This window comes from Perca fluviatilis, chromosome 6, assembly GCF_010015445.1.
Source record: "Perca fluviatilis chromosome 6, GENO_Pfluv_1.0, whole genome shotgun sequence".
In the NCBI taxonomy this organism is placed as follows: Eukaryota; Metazoa; Chordata; class Actinopteri; order Perciformes; family Percidae; genus Perca; species Perca fluviatilis.
In genome coordinates, this window is record NC_053117.1 from 2,246,077 (window position 1) to 2,262,829 (window position 16,753).

Consider the following 16,753-nt stretch of genomic DNA (forward strand, 5'->3'; position numbering starts at 1 on the left):
ACAACAAAGCAACAATTGCAACACATTAGGAGAGGCAAGATGATTGGTAAGGTAATAATAGGATCAACAATAAATCAGTGAAAAGAAATGGATTTCTCACACACACACACACACACACACACACACACACACACACACACACACACACACACACACACACACACACACACACACACACACACACACACACACACACACACACACTTTGTTTCAACGCTGCTGCTTTGTCAGGCATAGCAAATTAGTCAAATAATCAGTAGCCATATTGCCCATTTCACCACATCCAAATCACCCAGTGCATGGGGATCATTGTAACTGAAACCAAAGCCAATAAGCATGGTGATTAGCAATCTGAGCACTCCCCAGTGGACTTCCTGTCCCAGTGCAGAAAGGGCAAAAGAGCCCAACCCCAGAGACAGTGTCTAGGACTGGGACTGTACCATCAGCCTGCTGCTCCTCATGCCGCTGTTGCTGCCACTGCTGCCGTCGGAGTGTTTTGCGTTTGGCGTAATCATGGTCAAATGGCGTGGCCACGTAAGGAGGGGATGTCAGACCTGGGGTGGCAGCTGACGGATGGGAGGAGCTGAGGACGTTCCCTATGCAAACTGACGAGTAATTAAAGTCTCCATCCATCATGGAGGTGGGTTTCTCCCTGCGATGAATCAAGAACAACATTGAGAATGAAATTTAGCCGTAACATCAAAGTGTTTTTTTCCCGTATTTCCTGCTGGGTTATATTTCTGTATCTTACTTTTCAAGGGACCTAGGCATGCTTGGCATACTCTTCTCTTCCCCCCTGGCAAACGGCCCAATAGCGGCCTCAACCAGCAATCTGAACAAGACCTCGTGTTCCAGATCAGGCACATCGCCCTCTAATAGTTTTAGGGTGGTGGCACTGAGACGGAAATGCAACTAGAAGACAGAAGATGGAAAAATATGTTTATTGGTCAACACAGGTATGTGCACAATTTCCTGAAACGTGAATGCTTTGAGACAGTTATCTGACGTAACACAACACAATGAGAAACTATTTGAGCTGCTGGCCCACAGGTAGTTTACCTCCAGGGCCTCCATGGCCAGGTCAGGAGGATTATGGTAATGGATTTTCCGGGGATACCTGGCAGCTTCTTCATGCAGATAGTGTGCTGCCTATAAGCGTAAAGAGGAGAGAGTCACCAACCCAACACAATCACCTGGCAATACAAATTAAACAGGTAAAATGGAGGGAAGGAGTTCAAATAGGATTCAGCAATGTGTGTTGACATCAGGATTCAGTGTTTTCACACTGCCCCCCTAATCCTCTGCTGCCCTCAATGACACCGTTTCATACAGGTCCGTCTGCCTCCACTGATCTAATCAGAACAACAGAGCGATGACTAACTCCATACGTTGTTCCCTCTCGGAAAAATACATCTTGCGAGGGTGGAAGGGCAGCAATCTTTGTTTCTGTAGGCGGATTATACAACAACTCCAGGGAGAGCAAGAAAAATGTCTCATTTCCAATTACTTTCCACTACAGTTATTATTTCCCTGTTGTTGTTTTTTTTACCATCATGGCAACTATATTAAATTTCCCCTACTTACCTCACTGACTTATATTAATTGGTTGTCCCTTCAACTGAAGTACTTACTGAAGTAAGTAAGATTTGTTTTTCATTAGGGAAAACATTTTATGATAAAAAAATAATAATAGTGTTGTTAAATTGGGACAGGAAATGGATTAATTTGAAAATCACATACACAATATGCAGGTCCCATCGCAGTGTGTATTATGCTTTTAGAAGATGTGCTGTTAATCACCTTTTAAGCTTGAACTTTATGTTTTTGTATCAGCAGTCATTTTACCACAATTCTAAGATCATTTATCAGGAGGATGGAAAACATACAATGTTGAAAAAAAGTTGTAATAACTTAAGATATCCGATAACACAGGTTTTAGCTTACATACTACTGACACATTTTATCGGACTCCAGAGTAAATGAACACTTCAACAACAAAGATCATTATTAAAAGGTCCCATGACATGGTGCTCTTTGGATGCTTTTATATAGGCCTTAATGGCCCCCTAATACTGTATCTTTCCCAAAATTCAGCCTTGGTGCAGAATTACAGCCACTAGAGCCAGTCCCACAATGAGCTTTCCTTAGTATGTGCCATTTCTGAAAGAGGGGGGAGCAAGGTGGAGAGTGGGGGTGTGGCCTTGACCAACTGCCACTTTGCTCGTTTGAAAGCCATGATGTCTCTCTCTTATGGGTGGGCCAAATTCTCTGGGTGGGCAAAGCAGAGAAAGGGGAGGTAACCTTTCTCCTTATGACCTCGTAAGGAGAAGATTCCAGATCGGCCCATCTGAGCTTTCATTTTCTCAAAGGCAGAGCAGGATACCCAGGGCTCGGTTTACACCTATCACCATTTCTAGCCACTGGGGGACCATAGGCAGGCTGGAGGAACTCATATTAATGTTAAAAAACCTCATAAAGTGAAATTTTCATGCCATGGGACCTTTAAACAATAAACAAATAAAATAATAATAATAAAATAAAATGATTGACTGAATTTCTTGGCTGCTTATCAGGTAAAGCATGAGTTTATAACCTGACGTCGTTTACCTTTTGGTAAAGCTGCAGGTATTCCGCTGGAGGCTGTTTGCGTTTCTCGGCTATCTTCCCGAGCATGTAGTGAATGAGCCACTCTTCTTCATCACTGTCACCCTCACAACGGGAAGCACCCTGGAAACACAGGAACGCTGTCGCCAACATAGAGTCTCTCCTTTCTTCCATCTAAAAAAAAAAAAAAACACACACAAACACGCCTTCATCAGTAATCTAGCTCAAGGCGACAGATCAATTTACTCAACAACAAATTCACTTCAAAAGTGACAAGATGCGACATCGGTTTGGCTCACATGTGGAAAATCTGAAAATCTGACTGAACAGGGAATACAGATGAGCAACAAGATAACCGTTATTAACATGTGCCTCACCTGTTTAACCACCTCTGGGGGGAGCTCACTGCGCCACTGCTTGAGCTGCCGTGAGGCAAATGTATGCAGCGCATATGAAATGGTACCATACTCGATCCAGAGAGACAGGTTGGAGCTGTCTATTTCCAGGGCCCTCTTAAAGCAGTTAAGCACTGCCTGGGAGTGTTTCCATATCGGAATGTCACTTTTCAGCTCATTGGAGTTGAGCTTTTCCTGAATACGACTGGCCCTAGCTAAAGCCATACCTGCCCATGAGTCAAACCTGAGGAAAGATGCAAGTTTCTCGTAAAGTCACGGAACTTGATGCATTATTGTGAAATACCAGATGACACAACCTACACATTCACTTGCTAATAATCATAACACAAATAGATGTTTTGTAATGTGCACAAGCATGGCACTAGAGTGTAGAGAAATGAGCTACCTGTTGGGACACACGCATATGTCATGCATATAGAACTTGATGGCTTTGGACTGCTCCTTGTTCTTGAAATGGTAATCAGCCAGCAGATAGTACATCTCATCAATGATTGGAGGTGCAGGAGCACTACCCTCAGGAAGGCATGGGGCCTGAAAGAGATCACAGTTCAACAACATTTTAATGATCATGATTCTCAGTGACAAAATAAGTTAGGAGAGTAACTTTAAGAGAGCAAGATTTGAAACTATTTAGCATGTATGAGTCACTGGAGTTCTTCACATTCACTGTGGGCCCACCAACTGACCTTTTCTGTCATGCCCTCAATGTAGGCTGCCACTTCATCCATGGTGAGGATGGGGGTGTCACTTGTGGGGGCAATGCCAGAAAACCTCCTCAGCAAATTGGCCAATTCTGCAGACACTGTGCTTGTCTTATAGCTGTCAAACTCAGGCAGTGACTTTGGTTTGAAATACTGGAACATGAAGAGGGCATCACACCACAGCAGCTCGACCTGCAAAACACAAGATTCATTTCACAGGAAACATTAGTGTCATAGTCCTTTGTATCATAGTGCACCACACATACAGCGCCAGAGAAAATGAGTGGTATCGAGTTCTACTGGGGGCTCTCCTCCTGCACTGTGGCGTATTGCATAATTACAGTCAGAATGCCATGTCATCTACAGTAAATTCACTGATGCCCAACTGTGGGAATGACACCCACCTGGTGGCTGGACACGTGCATTACAAAAACACAAGAGACCAGGGGCTGTGTCCACAAAGCTTCAGCGTAATGAGTCACTCTAGTGGTTAAATTCTGAGAAATGACTGGCAATTAGGATCCGTCTAGATTTTTGTTTATCTGCTTCTGATTCATGATGTGGTGTTTTTTTTTTATTATATGTTGTTTCATTGCTATTTTGGGTAGAGTTAGTGTAATGCCTCATTAAGTATTAAGGGTGGGCACAATAAGCTTAGGCATTAGCCTACACCTTTTTTTTCGGTCAGAGAATATCACATTTGATTTTGTTTACTGTTAATACAAGGATTTAGATGTTAAGAAGACACCTACAAAAAAGGTCAACAAATGTCAGATTAGCTGTAACATTTGTAACTTAACTAAGAGGTTTGTTAGCAAATGAGACAATGGTTTTATAAAAAGGAGGAGACAGAAGCGTACAACAGTGGTTGATCTAAATCAGGGCCAGGGTTTCCACAGGTTTCACCAAGTCAAATTTAAGACCATTGTGAATGAAGTCCTGTATATCAAGACATAAAAAACAAAAAAAAACAAAGTCAGATGTCCGGAAACATTGTTTGAAACAATTCCCAGATTTCCTCATTAGCATTGCAGGACTGGTGTCTAGAATGGCTGCAATATAAGTTGCACGTTGGTCTCATTTGTAGTCGTAATACAGCAAATTATATTTGGACTAGGGACAGAAAGAACACCACAGAAGTTAAAAAAAAATTTAAAAGCGCTGCAGAAACATTTCAATGAGCATTATATGTAGTGTTACATTGGTGTAGGAAAATTAGGACCGGTTTAAAATTATTGAAGACCTAGAACACAATACTTCAGCGAATTTAAGATTTAGATTTTGAAACTTTAGACTTTTACCCTAAAATGTGTTCATATTTCTCACTTAGTGAATTCATGCTATTACGCAATTAATCCCATTTCGCCGCCTCAATTTATGTCAATGACAACAGACATGCGTACCTAACAAGCAGACAAAACAACATTAATGGATAAAGCTGACTTCCTCTGTGTTGTGAGGGTCAATGAGGGCACATGTTTGCGTCAATGGCATCTATTTATGTAGGTTTGCCAATACATGTGAGAAATCATACCAATTAGTCAAAGCCCTGAGCCATTTTCACCACCTCTTCACTATTTCACCGCCTCTTTAACACCCTTTGCCTATTATCTAAATAGCAGCTCAGCCACATTGACTTTTTGTTTTAGATTACATAATATAGTGGATAATAAGCTTAGCTCAATCTGAGAATCAATTTGTAGTATGTAACTAAATCGACTTTCCCAAAAAGCAGCCACTTTAAGATCATAAAACAAACGTTAATATACTAAATCATATATTAGGCGTGACCAGTGAGACTTTTAGAAGCATCTGAGGGAGAGACCTGTGGAGATGAGTGGTCCTCAAGGTAGCGGGCCTTGCTCTTCTTACTGGGGTAGGCGTACAGGCAGAAAAGGCACTGTTCCAGGGCCATCTCCAACTCCTCTTTGTAGGGATGAGAATCATTGCTGGAAGAGGCAGCAACCTCTTTTTTCAAAACTTGAACCTGTACCAAACAGAAGAATGAAGCTCTGTCAAACTGTTCAAATGGTCCACACAAACTAATTTAGTCACTTTAACAGAGAAGCAGATGTCAGGTCTACAGCTGCTTTATGTTCATATTTAAGGGCAAAAATGCACAGCAGATACAATGAATATCATAATTTTCAAATTGAAGGCAAGCAGTGCATTTACACATCAACTTGGTCAGAATACAGTATTTGCAGAGGGAAGTCGGCCAACAAACAAGTGCTATCAGTTAAACGAGTTATTAATGGCGTTAACGCAAACCCATTTTTACATTTTTGTCAATTTTTTTATCGCGAGATTAAAGGGGTGATAGAATGCGAAACCGATTTTACCCTGTCATAGTTGAATAACGACAGTTCGGTGGGTAAATAGGACATACATAGAAGCTCAAAATCCCATTGACACCCCTTTACTATGAAAATCTCATATTTTGAAACTGCCGCTGAAAACGGGCGAATCTCAACAAAGTAAAAGCCGTTATATACTAGACGCATCCAAGGTGGCGCGCGACATCGTGACGTCAAAATGATGTAACATCCGGCCACCGCGTCTGATTTATGGCGCGCGAGCCAAGGTCGCGCATAGCTCTTTTTTTTTTTCAGCGGCGCGCGCGACAAAGCGGAAATAGGAGGCCTGAATGAGTTCGCTGACAACCGGATGCCAGGACTCTCAGAGTGACTGCAGGTCTCTCTGGTAAACTTACTGGGTTAAGATGAGTTCTTTTATGGTGAATGAAAGGCTTGATCCAATGAAGTAGGTCATTGAATCAAATCGAAGCATTGACGGCAATGCTGCTGCCAGCTGTGCCGTTGTTTACCTTTTTCTTCTTGTTCTTCTAGCCAGTAGAAAGAGCAACATCAGTAGCCTTTGCTCATTAGCGCCACCGGTGTTCAGGAGAAGACTGCAACTGCGCGACCACCAGCGCAGGTATAAATAGTCACGGCGATTTCATGACGTCACATATGCACACGCCAGCTCGGCTGCGTTTACTGTAAAACACGCTTAACTTGCTGTCACGCCCATGGGTGTATTAAGAGAACGGTCACACCCCCACCTTCCTTCACAGACCCCGGCCTGCTATGAGGTACTTGGAGCTCCGTCACGGCTGGCAGCCCACAGCACTCCATACCCGCGCAAAGTCACCGTCTTTTGGGCTAATGGACTACCAAACGCCGCTGCTCTGACAGAGCTCCAGGGCCTGCAACTCCCCTCTTCCTGCTAGCTAAATGCCCGGTGTATGTGAGTGAGAGCGCAGTCAGCAAGCTTGTTACGCCAGCAATCTCTTACCACAGTTCCAGTTAATCTTTTAATGTGTGTAATTATAATGTGTTGAGTTATTTAAACAAACTATTGGGGAAATAAACGGCGCTTGTCCGCGAGTCTCATTGATAGAGCCTGCGGCTGGATGTAGCTCTATCAATGAGAGCTAGCTACCCTCCTCTTAGAATTCCTCTGAAATTCACAAATATTCATTAACTTAAAATTGGACACAGTTGTTAGCTTTATAAGACATTTAGCTAGAGGTTGTATACGTGGCGTGATGAAATTCAAACTGTAAATATACTCAATTACGACGAAAATGAAGCTAACTATCTGTGATTTATAGCTACAAATCACGGGCTACATCCAGCCGCAGGCTCTATCAATGAGATAGGCGGACAAGCAGCGTTTATTTCTCAAATCGTTTGTTTAAATAACTCAACACATTATAATTACACATATTAAAAGATTAACTGGAACTGTGGTAAGAGATTGCTGGCATAACAAGCTCGCTGACCGTGCTCTCACTCTCACACACGGGCCATTTAGCTAGCAGTAAGAGGGGAGTTGCAGGCCCTGGAGCTCTGTCAGAGCAGCAGCGTTTGGTAGTCCATTAGCGCAAAAAACAGTGACTTTGCGCGGGTATGGAGTGCTGTGGGCTGCCGTGATGGAGCTCCAAGTACCTCACAGCAGGCCGGGGTCTGTGAAGGAAGGCAGGCCGGGCGGCAAGGCAGCAACACAGGCAGCACCGGCAGCTGAACTCCGACACACAGTCTTACCAAATTTGCAATTGGCCATCAATTTTTGTAAAATGGCCCATATTTGAGCTTTATATAGTTGATTTCTCGCTAAAAAGTCTCAGAAGTGAATTTAATAACGAAATAGCCCGATAAACAATGTATAACTTTGCAGTGTCTGAAATATGAGACCTGCTGTCGAGTCTCCCATGTGTTTCTATGTAGTTTGCTCAAACCAATCAGCGCGCAGCTCATTCTGAATATTCATGAGCATACCATATTTGGAAGAAAAGCTCTTGTTCCAAATAGAGCCATATTCACAGGGTAGTTAAGGCCCCTTTAACATTCTTTTTGGCCTAGCAAACTTTGTAGTTTTTTCCACATGCTGTTGCAACAACTAGTAACGTTAGAAAAACTACAACACCGCACCGGATCTAGCTAGACCGGAAACAAAACAGGCACGCTGCACACACTTGTTTGGGCTCGCAAGCCGGCCAAAGAGTAGTAGGCTAACATTACATTTTGAGTGGGTGGCGAGTGCGAGACGCCGAAATGGATGCCAATAAGATTCTGAATGGAAAGTTTACTTTTAAAAAGTTGTCGAGGGGGACAGTAGTTTCACGCACACACAGCCTGTACTCCACGGAGAAAGCAGCCACACTGGAACTGCTGCAAAGTGCAAACGCCGTCTCATTAACCGGTGATCACTGGACGTCAGTGAGTAAACAAAATTATTTACATAGGAGTTACTGCACACTAGCTATATTGACTATGTATATCAGCATACAGTTTTAGGACTGTGTTGTTTGTATCAGGGTTTTTTGACTGTTTTTGTCATTTGGGACATTGTCCACCCCCTTTTCTGTCCAGCAGAATTGTTACATTCCTTATTAGAAAAATGTAAAGGTAACAAATGTCCTGCTGTGGCATCTGGTTTTGGACCATTTTGTTTGTACTGTATAAGCAAAGTCTAAGTGTTACATCTTAGTTAGGTTAGGTAGGCCTACTTGGAGGAATTGTGCAATAATGACCGATTCACACATTTTTCTTTTGTTTACAGTAAATAAATACTAAACAATTACAAATCTTAAAGTCAAGTTCATAAAGTAACTTTCTTTGCATTCATTTGATTCCCAATCAAGATACACTGGTAAGAATTGCTTTCCATTGTCAATATGTACTTAAAAACAGTTCTGAAATGCAAAATAATACAATTTTATTCATGTGAAAAACATGCGATTAATCACGATTAACTATAGAAATTTGGCGATTAAAAAAATTTATCGTATGACAGCCCTAAAACTTACATAGAACTTGAGGAGTGCGCCGTCTGAGTTGCAGCACAAAGAGCGACGGCCAAGATACTCATGGGCTGTGTTCAGAAGCATCAGGGAGGAGGGCAGCATGGGAGTGTCTGAGCCATCTGAAAGTGAGACTTGAAAGGGTCACTGTGATGGCGTAAACACCAAGGGATAACTGAAGGCATACAAACAAGAAGCCAACAAACCTTCATCATCCCCTACAGACATATGCTGTCGAAGCATACAGTTAAAAGCAGCCTCCTCATGTTTGATAATACGATACAGGATAATCCAAGGCAGAACCGAGAAGAAATAAGGCTCCTTGGGATCGTCGGAAATGTTCATGCTAAGATCAATCAGCTGAAAACACAACAACCACACAATAAATTTAAATTTCACAGAGGCTGATTAGTTTCTTAACATGGTGTCACTTTAACAGTATCTTCGGAAAAGAAGCGTTGTCTTTGGCTTCCTCCTAACCTGAATTAGATTATTTGCCAGTCGAGCCAAGTGCGGAACGTTGCTTAGAAGCTCAGAGTCTTTGGTGACACAGACCTCGGTGCCATCCAGCAACTTTACAATAGTACTGACCCACTCCTCCTTACTAGGGGGAGAGTTGTTTGAAGCAGAGTTGAGCTGCTGCAGGGCTTCATTCAGAGCCAGCTCGCTGCACTCCAAACACTGCCGGTAGTCCTGCAGCTTCAACAGCGAGTTCTGGGCCAGAGAGAGTTCAAATTCAGAGAAGCAGTTGTCGACCATCACACATTACAAAAGACACGTAGGTTCAATCGATGTTTACTTAATATCTAACCTGCAGTAGCATCAGTTGAGCAGGCCGCTCTGGTGCTGAGCTCACCAACTCCAGAGGCTTACTCCTGCTGCCATAATTAAGAGTGGGCTGCAGCAGGCGCACAACAGAATCAAAGTCTGCAGACTCAAAGAAACGCTGGATCTCCTCCAAAGACTGACAGCGCTCCAGAGACTTCAGCCTCTTGTCAATCTGTCCATGGGGATAGAGGAAACCCAAAAGAAACCCACAGTCAAAACAGCTAGAAGCTCTTTGAAGGGACTTTTTCGTATTTCACTATTGTGCTTAAAATAAAAAAAAGTCAAGATAATAACTGTGCGGTTTATTGAAGGATTTTGCTTCTTAGGATACCACACATTCTTTAACGGTATCTCAAAAGTATGAACTGGCACCATTTTCTTTGCATAACTCATGAAAAAATTAAGGACATTTCATTTAAGCAATTAACTATAATAATATGTTGGTAATAAGGGTTATATTGATAAAAGAATACGTTGCGATTAGCCGGCACTAACCTCCTCCACGGAGATTGCTGCATCTACACGTAGGTTAGGCAGGCTGATGGTGTAAGGTTTCCCTTCGGGTGTCTTTGGTTTGCTCTGCAACAAACCTACGCAGACATCATAGCTCTCCAGGGCCAACTCCATGTCTCCCTGAAAAAGACAAGAAAGACAGACTTACAAGTCACATCTGGCTGAGCTGAGGGGAAAGGACTCGTAAAACCAAAAGGTCAAGCAAAAAAACAAACAAAATATAGACTTTTACCTGCAGGGCCAAGAATCTAGCCTTGAGCCAGTAGACACGCACCATGACATCCAGCCAGTCATCCTCAAACAGGTCTTTTTGGGATGAACCTAAGGCCAGAAGTAACAAATCACTCTGGAAGTGTTGCCCAGGGAATTCTGAGTCAGCTGCATCACTGCCGGGACCAATGCTGCTTCTTCTTGGAGACACTAGACAAGGAAAACAAATATATAACAAGGCCCATGTTGTTCCACAGAAATAATTTTTCAATATATTTAGCTAATCATGTCTGGCATCATGTTTTTCTGTAATTGCAGTGCCCCCTTCAGGCCAATCAGTCCAATTTTAATGCAAAAAAGCAACAATGACATGTATCACAAGACAGTAGTGATTGAGATATGCCATATAGGGGGGGTGGGGGTGGCAGACATTGTAGCACCCCTGTTCCAAGTTCTGCAGCACAGTACTGTAATGCTTCAATCCCAAACCACATCCTAACCCCATCACAAAGTATAAGGGTTAGCTCACTGGTACTTACCAGTCTTCCCTTTGTTGTGTGACCATTGCTCCAACTGCAACTCCATACACGCTAAGCTCATTGCCAACATTTCCTATACAGGTAGCAGATAAAGACACTTATTAGAGGTTATATATTTTGGATTGATTAAAAATCATGTGATTCAAGAAGATTTAAACATCTTTTAGACCCTGGAGTCTGCAGCCATTTTCAAAATTGTGTCCAGAGTGAGTCTAGAAATATCTCAACTATCAGGGACAACAATTTCAATTTTAACACAAACTAAAACACTTTCAATAAATAGTGTTTTTAGATTGTTCAAGTAGTTAAGAAATGAACCAGTCTTGTCATTTACCCGGATGTGTTGGTTGCTGCAGTCCCGAAGCAGAGGGTTGGGAAGACCACTGCTGTGCTTCCTCCAGCTCTGATGGAGCTCCAGTACCACAGCAGTCAGCCCGCGAGGCCACTCCATGGTGAACGTCTGGCCCACTGCTTTCAGATAGCGCATCATCATGTCCAGTATACCACCATTGGTCATGTTATTGAGCAGGAAGTTGTGGACATCCTGTTGTTCTACAGAAGGGAATGCACGGTTTGTTAAAGGAGAATTACGGTCGATTTCAACACGTAGCTCGGTTGTTTGTAAAATTTGTAGTGCCGTCAGCAGTAAGAAAATCAAAAACAATCGGTGTTGCCTACACCGTGTTATCCTCCTGCTAGCGTTAGCACCCAGGAGGCTGAAACTGGGCAGGTTTTAAAGCTTTTAGCCTCTTAACATGTTCAAAATGTCATTACAAGTGCCTACCCATGTGAAGTGATTCCTTCCGAGTGAACAAAGTGAATCTGACTGCAGTAGATGTGAAAGAAATGCATAAATGTTGTGCTAATTCAGCTCTGTTTAGTTCCGGTGTTGAGACGGCAAGACGAGTGCTTATGGACCGTCTACAAAGTACAACACCGAAAAGAGATACAAAAATATTTTCAAAAATAGGCATATGCTTAATTTTAAAAGTAAATACTGTAGCACAACTAGCAGGAGACAAGTTATAATTGAGGTAAGTTTGGAGACACTACGTTATTTAATCATTAAATTAATGATTGCTAAAAGCACGTTTAAAAAACTTGCCCGGTTTCAGCCTCCTGGGTGCTAACGCTAGCAGGAGGATAACACTGTGTAGGCAACACCGATGGTTTCCGTTTTTACTGACAGCACTCCAAATTTACAAACAACAGAGCTATGTGTTGAAATCGACCGGAATGCTCCTTTAATATGACAGAAACGGCAACATGGCACAACTGTGTACTGTAAATACATATTCCACGACGCACCACATACCAGATTCCATGTACTGAACTGAGTCAGCAGGCAAGCAACTCCCACGTAGAGGCTGCATGTCCTCCTTCCCATCACACTGCGTCTCAAGATTACTCAGACTTTCGTCATCATTATCAGGATCAAACTTCTGTAGCCTAAGACAGACCAGCAAAATAGCTTTTCATCAACATAACTGTAACGAGTTGTGTATTTATGTGTCCTATACAAGGCTTAGTGTACGATACCTGGAAGGGAGGTATTTAAAAAGCAGTTCCTGAAAATCAATCTTCTCTTCCTTCTTGCACTTTGTGTTTCGAACACGTGCCGAACGCCGCTTGGCTGTCTCCCCACTATCTTCAACCACGCGTTTCCTTTTCGGAGCTTTCTTCACTTTATCTGTGACTGAAACCTCCATTGCTGTCACTGTGAACATACAGTAGGATTAAAAAAAATAAAATAATTAGCTATACAGTCACATTTACAGTTGTTGAAAAAAAGCTAATCATTATTTTTAGCATACATAGGCAGGTAAAGAAGAAAAGAAATGTCTCTTTATAAACAACTAACCAACAGGGGGAGCAGAAGTGGTGACCTCCACTGTGTTCTGGGTGGGGGTGATCTGAGGTTGAGCGCTAGGTTGGGGTAGCACTGCTGGCTCAGGGAGGGCCATTGGCGGCAGGGATGAGCTGGGGCTGCTGCTCAGCACGGTGGTCTGGCCCATACCAACAGGGCTGCTGGGTTGGGGGAGGTTCTGGAGGAAGTTCAGGTCACGGTACTCTGACAAGTCAATTCTGCGGCCAAGACTCGGGCGTGGTGGCTCACAGGTGGTCTGATGTCTGTACATTGCAAGAAGGCTTTCACCCACATGCATCCATCTGAGATACAACAAAGACAACAGTTCATTAAGATTAGCTCAAATTGTCTTAAAAAACGAGAGGTAACTGAGTCACTGTGAAAAGAAAAAAAAAATAAATAAATAAATAAATAAATAAATAAATATATATATATATATATATATATATATATATATATATATATATATATATATATATATATATATATATATATATATATATATATATATATATATATTACAACCCTCAGGAGAAAGGGTTAACAAAAAGCTCCACCAAAACGCTGTTCCTTAAGGTCTCCTAATGGGGTATGTAACATTGGTTGGGCTGAAAATTGCCGGAATGCTATTTTATTAGGCCCTTAACTACCCTGTGAATATGGCTCTATTTGGAACAAAAGCTTTTCTTCCAAATATGGTATGCTCATGAATATTCAGAATGAGTCATCAAAAGAATTATATCCCATTTCTGAATTTCCTAGCTTAAATATTATGAGTATTAATCAGTCCATCCTCAGAAAGAGCAAGCTAATTTAAACTTAACCACCCAGAAAGGAAAATTAAAAGCAGACACAGCACTCACGAGAGGCAGCGGATGGGCTGAATCAGGACGAGGTCAGGTTTGGGTTCGCAGTGAGAGAGAGCCCGTCTGCGCTTCCGTAACTCCAGTGCCTCTTCTACAATGGATTTGCATTCCTCTACCTCCACTTCCACGTAGTGAATAGACATATCACTGCAAATGACCCACAGCACAGAACAGAGGTTCGTCAGTGATGTGAAAGTATAGAGCTGCAGCACATTCTAAACAGATGGAGGAATGAAACTGTGAGCTGGCTTTACCATTTCATGAACATCTGCATTGTGTCCCTCTTCAGACAGGGCTGCTCCTCAAAGATTTTCTCCTTCAACACCAGGCCTTTAGTGTAACAATGATCCCTCTCTAGGGCTTTGGCGATGAAGTACAAACAGCCTGGAAAACGTGTGCAGATGATAGTTACTCTCCTGTCTATACTTGCGCTGGTAATGAGAGAGGATACAGAGCAAAGAGCTTATGATGATGTATCACATACAGGTGTAGTCACTGAGTGTGTAGAGAATAGTTATGAGGTTGTCCAGGCAGGGCCAGTGGTCCGGGTTACAGTGCAATCCCTCCTCAAAGGCGTGTCGAGCCAGTGGAATGCGCACCAGTCGCACAGCTACCTGACCAATTTTGTACCACATGTTCACGTCAGTGGAATCCAAAATAACTGCCTACGAAAAGAGCAGAACATGCTATGAACACTCACCACAAGGTTATTCATGTTCATTAAATTGACAAATTTAGTTGCACAAAGCATCAGTGACAGGCCAAGAATGATAATACATAATAAAGTATTAAACAGAAACAATATAATTTGTTTTACCTCCAAATAAAACTCCATAGCGGTCTCCAGGTCTTCCCGCAATGCAGCCATAGTAGCCAAGTTTTTAAAAGTAGAATATTTCAACATCATTCCGGGATGCTTGAGACCCACTTTATGATCATCAGAGGGCATGGCCTAAAATATTAGAGGATACATCAAATATGGCACCAAACAGATTCATCTTAAGGCCATCAAGCAATGAATGAATACATGAATAATAAACACATACAGCTCTCGCACAAAAGACTATTTTCTTAATAGTACACAACTGATAACCATGAACACCTCTTAACATTCTCACCAAAAACCAAAGTGACTTTACAACTGAAGACTATTTCACCACCAGTTCCTGAAATGTGTTCAGAGGACTTCAAAACCAAAGGACTGCTGCAATGTGTGTGAAATGGCTTACTTATGAATACTGATCAGTATTTAATTGCTCTAGATAAGAGTTGTCTGCCAAATGTTACAAATGTGTATTACGTTATTACGGAGATAAATCAGGTTCTTTCCTGTGGTTCTTTCACATCATAAATCCCAGCCATTTCTGGAAATCATGCAGAATTTGCTCTGCACCAAAACAAGTGACAGTCCTCGCTGACTGAATGGAGGGTATTGCTGTGATTATGTGAGACCATCACTGCCTTGACAGGGCTAAATACTGTGTGATATTTCACCTCTTTGAGCAGTGGAGTTTTGAGAAGCTCATGATAAGCCTTGGCAGAATCCTCAAACTTGTCATGTTTTTGCAGATCTAAGGCTTTGTGATACAGAGCAAATGCTTCGGCTTCCTGCGGACAGAAATAGAAGCAAAATCAGATAACTTATATAGATCTACAGAGAGGAAAAAAAACCTTTGCATCAGCGGATAGGCCTAATCTTGCTGATTCATCTGCATATAGGCTGTACCTGAGCCTCTTTTGTCTGACTCTTGCTACTTCTCAAGGGGTCTTGAGACTCATCTGCAGCTGCGGAAGCAGCATTCAGTGCTGCTATGCGAATCTGTAAAAAACAACACAGAAAAAGAGGCATACCCTTTTAGCAAGCAGATGGGGGAACTAGTAAGAGCAGAATAGTCTGCACAATCACAGCTACCGAGAATGCAATCAAAAATTAAAAGCCTTACCATTTTAAAGACCTTCCACCTTCAGTTTGAAGCTTTTGATTGGACCTAGAGATGTGTGGAAACCGAACAATGAGAGGAAAATAAAAGCAGGCACGACAACAATTTAGCAAGAACATATAAAGTTACGTAGGGAAAACACAGAGATAACCATGTTGTATGTCCCATCCATCATGTTTTATCAAGTATCTCTATGGTAACATCACCAGGCAGAGAATCACCTACAAATTAATTAAAAGTCTTTCATTAACCAATGCCAGCCAAAAGCCTCTGCATTGTTCATTCACTTTGGGTAATATTGAGTGTATGTGAGCGCTTCTAGGGCTTAATAAACCTCAACTCGACCGAGAGAAGAGCAAGGCAACCTGCTGTAGTCAATTGTTTTCACTTGACACAATAGCTATTTGAGAGGGGTTTGGGAGCGACTAGCTGATCCTACCAAAATGCCACCCAAAACTTAGCATGGTTAGCATAGCTCTGCAACGGAGAATTGCTGCAGTTTGTTCTGAGCAAGTATAACGTTAAAGTTTCACTGGTGAATAACACAACCAGAACTCCGGACTGAAGGTGGTAAATATAGCTCCCTGACGGGCAAGCAAATTCTACTGGCTAACAGCTCACATTATTTTCTGAGCTAGCTTGATATTAGCAGACACCTCATATGATAGCTAGCTAGCTAGCTAGCTAGCTCATATGAGGTGTCTGCTAGCTAGCTAGCTAGTGTTTCACCGGGTGACCATCACTTGCAAAGCTGGGCGACTTACCGTTCATCCCCGTGTTAACTGCATTTGTAACGTTTTTATTACTACAGCAAGGCAGCGAACTCTAAACAACACTGCGGTCACAAGTGGACGCGAGGCACAAAGCAAGTTTGAAACTTCGTTTATTCATCATCCTTTGTTGTTGTTAACGTTAGGAGCGTTTGCGTCACAGCATGCTACCCGCCAATTAGTAAGGTCGT

At 42.3% G+C, this 16,753-nt stretch overlaps 1 protein-coding gene across 5 annotated transcripts in view; it reads right to left on the reverse strand.

Annotated features, from left to right (window-relative positions):
- The window catches only part of cabin1 (calcineurin binding protein 1), a 45,223-nt gene extending 28,485 nt beyond the window's left edge, over positions 1-16,738 (reverse strand). For 2 of the 5 annotated variants that reach the window (XM_039802352.1, XM_039802350.1), the window contains exons 1-27: positions 16,557-16,735; positions 15,796-15,840; positions 15,579-15,671; positions 15,347-15,460; positions 14,670-14,804; positions 14,337-14,517; positions 14,107-14,236; positions 13,850-13,999; positions 12,981-13,288; positions 12,659-12,836; positions 12,435-12,568; positions 11,454-11,671; positions 11,120-11,192; positions 10,603-10,790; positions 10,353-10,490; positions 9,841-10,029; positions 9,510-9,743; positions 9,236-9,389; positions 9,036-9,151; positions 5,547-5,708; positions 3,707-3,913; positions 3,406-3,551; positions 2,982-3,243; positions 2,608-2,778; positions 1,060-1,149; positions 752-912; positions 441-652 (exon numbers count right to left, since the gene is read on the reverse strand). In XM_039802352.1, the coding sequence (XP_039658286.1) occupies positions 441-652; positions 752-912; positions 1,060-1,149; positions 2,608-2,778; positions 2,982-3,243; positions 3,406-3,551; positions 3,707-3,913; positions 5,547-5,708; positions 9,036-9,151; positions 9,236-9,389; positions 9,510-9,743; positions 9,841-10,029; positions 10,353-10,490; positions 10,603-10,790; positions 11,120-11,192; positions 11,454-11,671; positions 12,435-12,568; positions 12,659-12,836; positions 12,981-13,288; positions 13,850-13,999; positions 14,107-14,236; positions 14,337-14,517; positions 14,670-14,804; positions 15,347-15,460; positions 15,579-15,671; positions 15,796-15,798 (4,147 nt within the window). In that variant the 5' untranslated portion in view covers positions 15,799-15,840; positions 16,557-16,735. Of the gene's footprint in view, positions 1-440; positions 653-751; positions 913-1,059; positions 1,150-2,607; positions 2,779-2,981; positions 3,244-3,405; positions 3,552-3,706; positions 3,914-5,546; positions 5,709-9,035; positions 9,152-9,235; positions 9,390-9,509; positions 9,744-9,840; positions 10,030-10,352; positions 10,491-10,602; positions 10,791-11,119; positions 11,193-11,453; positions 11,672-12,434; positions 12,569-12,658; positions 12,837-12,980; positions 13,289-13,849; positions 14,000-14,106; positions 14,237-14,336; positions 14,518-14,669; positions 14,805-15,346; positions 15,461-15,578; positions 15,672-15,795; positions 15,841-16,556 lie in introns of all 5 variants that reach the window. The other 3 variants (XM_039802351.1, XM_039802354.1, XM_039802355.1) reach the window with 3 other exon arrangements.
- Between the last annotated feature and the right edge of the window lie 15 nt (positions 16,739-16,753).